Consider the following 6,375-nt stretch of genomic DNA (forward strand, 5'->3'; position numbering starts at 1 on the left):
CTTCTATCCCATAGTCTGTTGCTAAATTTTTTAAAAATTCACTTCTGTATAATTACTAAGTGGCGTTTTCAAATAGATTTGTGATTCATTGTACAAGACTTTAATTATGAAATAATAGACTTGTGAATTATTCTAAATATGAACATTATTTTCAATTTATTTTGATTGAAGAATTTATATTAACATTAAATGATTGTGTTCTATAACTCACGTAACTTTCCTAGCCCTTTTAATGCAGTACATTTTCTGATGCATCTAAACTTCTTTGTGAATTGGTTGCAGGGTTATTCAACTGTCCTTCGCACTTTGACATCAGGAAATGCTACTTTCGCTTTGGAGTGGTCCAGCTACGAAGCGATGACTCCACAAGACCAAAACATGCTTTTCAACAAGGTGATGGGCACTGCATAAGGTCCTGTGCAACCTGTGAAGCTGACCAAGTGACTGGTGAAAGTTTGAGGCTGAACTACAAGGGTGAGATTTTTCCTTGAAACAGAAAATAATTTGTTTGCAGTACAAGAATGTTCAAACTCCGGGTGTGGATTGAGAAGAATTTCTCGAAGGATGGAAGAAGAATTTCTGCTTGGGTCTCTTGAGAATATAGATTGACTATCTGAAGGTGAGGAACATGCTCGACTTAAGCTTGATGTGGTGTATCTCAAAGATCCAAGCAACGTGTCTCTTGTTCTTGCACCTTGTGCATACGATGATAAAACTATCTTCAAGATGGGATGTTTCCTAAATCCTGTTGGAAACAGAAAAATCTCCTCCTTTGGACATCACTTCTGACCAGAGCAATTGTCTCTTAAGTCAAAGTCCTAAATTTATGCTCAAGAAAATCATTGACAGGAAGACAGTCTGTAAAATGGTTTGGTGTATACTGTTTAAAATCATGAGGCAGATCTCTCTGGTTCATCTGAATCTAAGGATCTGCTAAGTTTAAAGCTTAAGTTACTTTACCGCCATTAAGGTTAAATGCCAAGAAGTTTCATTGAAATAAAATTCGGGCATCTTTGGAATAGTCTCACATTATAATGAAACACAAGCATAGTTTGCTTCATACAGTTTGTACTGCATTGTGGGGAAAAATGTAGGGGGGCTTTGGGGTAACACTGAAAGGCCCATTAAACCTACATTTGAAAGGAGAGCACTGAGTAGTTGGCAGCTCTCCCTCTCCTCAGACCCCAGATATCTAATTTCGGCCTTAGGTCAGTTGATCCTGATTACACAAGCAAGCCGCACTCCTTGCATAATCTTATCCATTGTAGCTTGGAAAATGTTTGGAGAAGACTTCACACCATAGCATAGCTTTGTGTAAGAGTATAACCCATATGTGTGTTTATCGTGAGATACTGCTGACTCTTGATCCACACTGAGCTGTGCATAATCCAACTTTCTGAATAGCAAACTCTGCATACAAATCTTGAGAGGTCGGTAGTGGATACTGCTGAGCCACTGCCTGGTTGATTGTGATTTGTAGTCCCTGCATAGTCTTATGGTTTTGTCTGGCTTGGGCACTACTGCAATTAGATTGCCCAGTCACTATGATCAGTTTTCACTAGCATGTTGTTCCTCTCTAGCTTCTTTAGTTCCTTTTGAACCTATGTTTTGAGACCCTGTCGTTGCAGTATACTGGTTTTGCATTGGGCCTCATTCAGATGGGTGCTTTGGCACTAATTATACCTTCATAGATATCCTCGAAAATGTTCCTGTAATTATTCAATAGCTGATCAAGCTTCTTAGTGGTATCAACTTGGAAACGATGCTTCCAGTCTAACTTCAGCTTACAAAGCCAGTCTTTGTCCATTAACATTGGTTTGTTGACTTTTCTCGCTGCAACAACGGGTAACTTGAGGGACGTCCTCTTATATCGGACAATGCCCGCACCTTTCTAACACCTCACCAGAGTAGGTTTTCAACTGAACTGTGCTCTCAGTCAGAGGTACACCGCTGAATTTGCTCTCATATGTCTCTCCTCATAATGGACCAATCTGCAGCCGTATTGATTTGCATGTTAATGTACTGTTGATTTATCAACACCTTTGTACAAAAATCCCTGTCATTTGAGTGTTGCTAGTGGCATAAATGCTGTACAACCCTAAATCCTCTTCGCTTAGGCACTTTGGATTCACTTCAAGATTGTGAACTTCACCCTTGTTATGCCACTGCTTTCCATAATGACTAGAAAGAGTTCTCTTTCCTGCTTTGGCCTTCACTCAGGAAGCAGTTGCAATATGGACTTTTCTTTTGGCAATTAAAAGCACTCGGTATTTCTGTACTGACATGCCTGTTCCGTGTGGTTGCCATTACAGCGATAACAAGACACTAAACATTTATCAACAACAATCTTCTGATCAGGTCTCCCTGCTTTAGACTTGGCAGAAGTCTTCTGACAGTGGACAGAAGCTGTACTAGTCACTTGCATAGGACCAAATTCCTGAGCTCTCTTTGATGCCATCTCCATGGTAGAAGCAATTTTACACATTAGTTCAAACGTATGATTTTGTGTGTTTAATAACTTTGACTGGCTTCTTTCATCCACTAATCCACATAAATGTGTCTCGTAATGCATGGTCTAAGAATGTACCAAAGTTGCAATATAATGATAAATTCTCCAGTGCCACCATGTACTTGCCAACTATTTCACTACTTCTCTGGTCTCTGATTCCAAATTTGTAGCTTTCTGCTATCTCTAGTGACTTAAGATTAAAATGTTCCTCCAACTTGGTGATAATTATTTTGAATGGCGCATCTTTTGCCTTGTTGGGAGCAAGAACGTTTATTATTGTGCCATACACTTCCGGGCCAATTTTCGTGAGCAAAATTGCTTTCTTGCACTCAAGAATTTCGTTATTCTGAGACTGGCCCTCTTCACTTCCGACTGCGAGTTCTAAAATATATCAACGCTGAAGAATGTGTCCATTCTTTCAATGTATGAAGTGAATGGTTCTCGAGCTCTGTCATACGTTCCTAGCCTTCTGATGTATCCCATGGGTACAGCCATTTTGACCCATTTTCAAATGTAACAGTGACCCAGTAAACAATTTACTGTGGCTGCCTGTAACAGCGGTACAGAAGCTGTGTCAGCATAATCAGAACTCATCAAAGCCAGTGTAGTCGTTACTTGAATCAGATGGACACTAGGACCCAGCAGAATCCTTTCAACTGAGTGCAGCCACACATTTTCAGAAACAATGATTTAGTTGAAAATCTTCAACATCCTATCAGGTAGGTCATTGGGAGCCATCTTATTTTGTTTATCATGGTCTTTACAGCTGTTTGCTGCAAACATTTTTGCACTTTAATCCCATTTCATCACCAAAATCTATTATATATTGGGAGGAACTTGTAAAGAAAGATAGATACCAAGTCGGCCAGATCACATGTTTAATGGCATCATCACGCACTGACCATGCAATAACATAGGAATACATTACATTTTAAAGGTGGCCTTCCCAGTCATTTAAACCTGTCAGGAAAGAAGCAAAGGCTATGAAATGGTAGGTGTTTCGTCTTTATGTTGTTTCTGGTTCCCAGATGTTGGAAAGAATCACACTTTAAAACTTGGAAAAGGCTGGAGTCAGTCTGGTATATTTCAGCACCATGCTTTTGCTGTGGAACCTAGTTGAATTGGTTCTTGTGTTACAATGTAACATGACTCTCCAGTGCAGCCTGTCTGTAACAGTGGTCCCCTGCTGGAACACTTACACATAACGACTAGTTCCTAACACTTTACAGAAAGTATAACAATATATTCATATATAACAGTAGGTGTTTTTCCACTAGGAATATCTGAGTCTCTGATGTCTGGGGCTCTCCAATCCTTCCCACCTGTGTAATCCTGCCAAACCCCTGCTCCCGAGAGAATGTACCCGAGTTCCAGCAGGCTGTCAATGTCATCCAGGCCTCTCAAGATTCCTGGAGTGTGTCCTCTATTGTCCTGCCCGGGAGTTAGAATTCCATCCTATTTCCTTAAGCTTTGCATAAAATGCTGAGTTTGAGGCAGTGTTCATTCGTTCGTTGGTATCATCTTATTCCCAGATGGTTGACTGCCATGGATCTCCACCTCTGTCTGTCCTGTGCTGTCCTTACACATTCTGCATTCTGAGGCAGTGTATTTTGCACTAATTCCACCGTCTCTATTTGTCTTGCTAAATTACAAGCTCCTTTGAGAAATCTTGGGCCAGATTTTGCAGTCAGTGTCAATGTGATGGTGCTCATTAATGTTAATCTGCACCAAGTCAAGGGGATCAGCCACAGTGTTGTCATTGGCTGCTTACTCTGCTTAATCACATTGAAGAATTCTCTCAGACAGCAAACCAGGAAGTACAATGTACTGATTGTAAAATTTATAAAAGGTGAAGGACAGAGAGCAAAATAAAGATTGGGACATAGTCATTAAAAGCTGAAGTGTCAAACTTTAAAACAATGATTTTTTATATATATAGTACTGTGGAATAATGGCAAAATTGATATTACACAAATATAACATTAATTTTCCAGGGCTAGAAAGTTTGTTTCCATTTATTATGCTGTTAAAACCCCAGTTACACCTCATTAACAAGACATGACTTTCTCAGAGGTTTTTAATAGCAATATTACAACATAAAAGGGCAAGTTCTCGTCCATCCAGTGATTTCTAAAGATTAACATCTGCAAGGACTGCAGCGTATCCTGTGGAGGAGCAGGGAGTTACTGACAAAAACTTCTGGATTTTCACATTAACTATGCACGTGCAGATGCCAGCAGTTGCTGTCAGTTTCTCAGTAATGACAGTGAATGCTGACAGTTTCAATGCAAAATCCAGGCTCTCGCATTTTGCAACACTGTAATTAACCTGTTTGTCCTGGATCATGTGGCAGTGCCATAGTCATAAAATCATGTGTGTTTCATCTAAATAGTCTACCCAGACACAAGCCTTTCCACCAATCACAAGCTTGTTAACTTAGTTCCTGTATTTTAAAAAGTGGAGCAATACATGCATTCCACACAATGATATCTAATTACAAGGACTCCTTCCTGTCTACTATTTCTGCCATAATGATGAGTATAAATGACACAATATTTTTGAAATAGTATTGCATGTTTCCTAATAATTTTATGAGGATGACAATCTCACAATAATTCCATACGTCTTTAAATGGGAGAGCTACCCATTTACCTGAAACAGGCGAGAAGCAACTTAAATCTGCAAATTTGGATCCGACAAATTTGGATTCTATGATAGAATCATAGAATGGTTACAGCACAGAAGGAATCCTGTCTGGGCCAGCTGTCTGCAGGAGCAATTCGACTAATGCTGTTGCCCGCCTTTTCCCCGTAGCTCTGCAATGTTTTTCTGTTCAGGTAATTATCCAATTCCCTTTTGAAAGGCATGATTGAATCTGCCTCCACTACACTCAGGCAGTGCATTCAGATCCTCACCACCCACTGCATAAAAAATGTTGTTCTTCATGTTGCCTTTTCTTCTTTTGCTATTTGCCTTAAATCAGTGTTCTCTGGTTCTTTACCCTTCTGCCAATGGGAGCAGTTTCTCCCTATCTACTCTGTCTAGACCCCTCATGATTTTGAACACCTCTATTAAATCTCCTCTCACCTCTTCTCCAAGGAGAATAGCCCAACTTCTCCTGTCTATTCACATAGCTGAGGTCCCTCATCCCTGGAACCATCCATTTCACCAGCTTGACTGCTTGAAGACTATCACTATTCTCCTACTTCACAATGCTTCCAAGTTTTGTATCATCTACTAATTTTGAAATTCAGCTTTGCACACCCAAATCTAGGTCAATAATATAGATCAAGAAAAGCATTGGTCCTAATACCAACACCGAGGGGTCTCCATTGTATACCTTCTTCCAGTCTGGAAAACAACCATTCACCACTACTGTTTCCTGTCACTCAGCCAACTTCCTTTCCATGCTGCCACTGTGCCTTTGCTGACAAGCCTATTATGTGGCACTTTATCAAATGCCTTTTGGATGTCCATGTACACATCAACCACATTACCCTCATTAACCGTCTCTGTTACCTCAACAAAAAACTCAACATCAATTGTAATTTTTAGGTACAAATGAACACAGTACATGTGATGCGGACTCTGTGCATATTTAACCTGGTCTATAAAGGGACTGTTGGTGGCACTCAGAACACCACCCAGGAAACTTTCTAATATTTTTTGTGGGCCCAAAAGGAGGGGGAAGAAAATTAGAAGATAATCCAGGATTTCCAACTAACTGGATTAATCTATTCATTTATGCTTAAAGTGCTGTCTCTTTAGCTGCAAGGTAGCTTCATTTTCCAATTAGACTAGTTTTATAGTTTGCTGCTCTACGGCAGCGAGGCCTGGACAACATATGTTAGCCAAGAGCAACGTCT

At 40.0% G+C, this 6,375-nt stretch overlaps 1 protein-coding gene across 5 annotated transcripts in view; it reads left to right on the top strand.

Annotated features, from left to right (window-relative positions):
• gfm2 (GTP dependent ribosome recycling factor mitochondrial 2) overlaps window positions 1-2,734 on the top strand; it is a 60,433-nt gene extending 57,699 nt beyond the window's left edge. For all 5 annotated transcript variants that reach the window (XM_068029521.1, XM_068029525.1, XM_068029524.1 and 2 more), the window contains exon 22: window positions 283-2,734. In XM_068029521.1, the coding sequence (XP_067885622.1) occupies window positions 283-411 (129 nt within the window). In that variant the 3' untranslated portion in view covers window positions 412-2,734. The remainder of the gene's footprint in view (window positions 1-282) is intronic.
• Window positions 2,735-6,375: the final 3,641 nt, after the last annotated feature.

The sequence above is a fragment of the Heterodontus francisci genome, chromosome 4, assembly GCF_036365525.1.
Source record: "Heterodontus francisci isolate sHetFra1 chromosome 4, sHetFra1.hap1, whole genome shotgun sequence".
NCBI classification, from domain to species: domain Eukaryota; kingdom Metazoa; phylum Chordata; class Chondrichthyes; order Heterodontiformes; family Heterodontidae; genus Heterodontus; species Heterodontus francisci.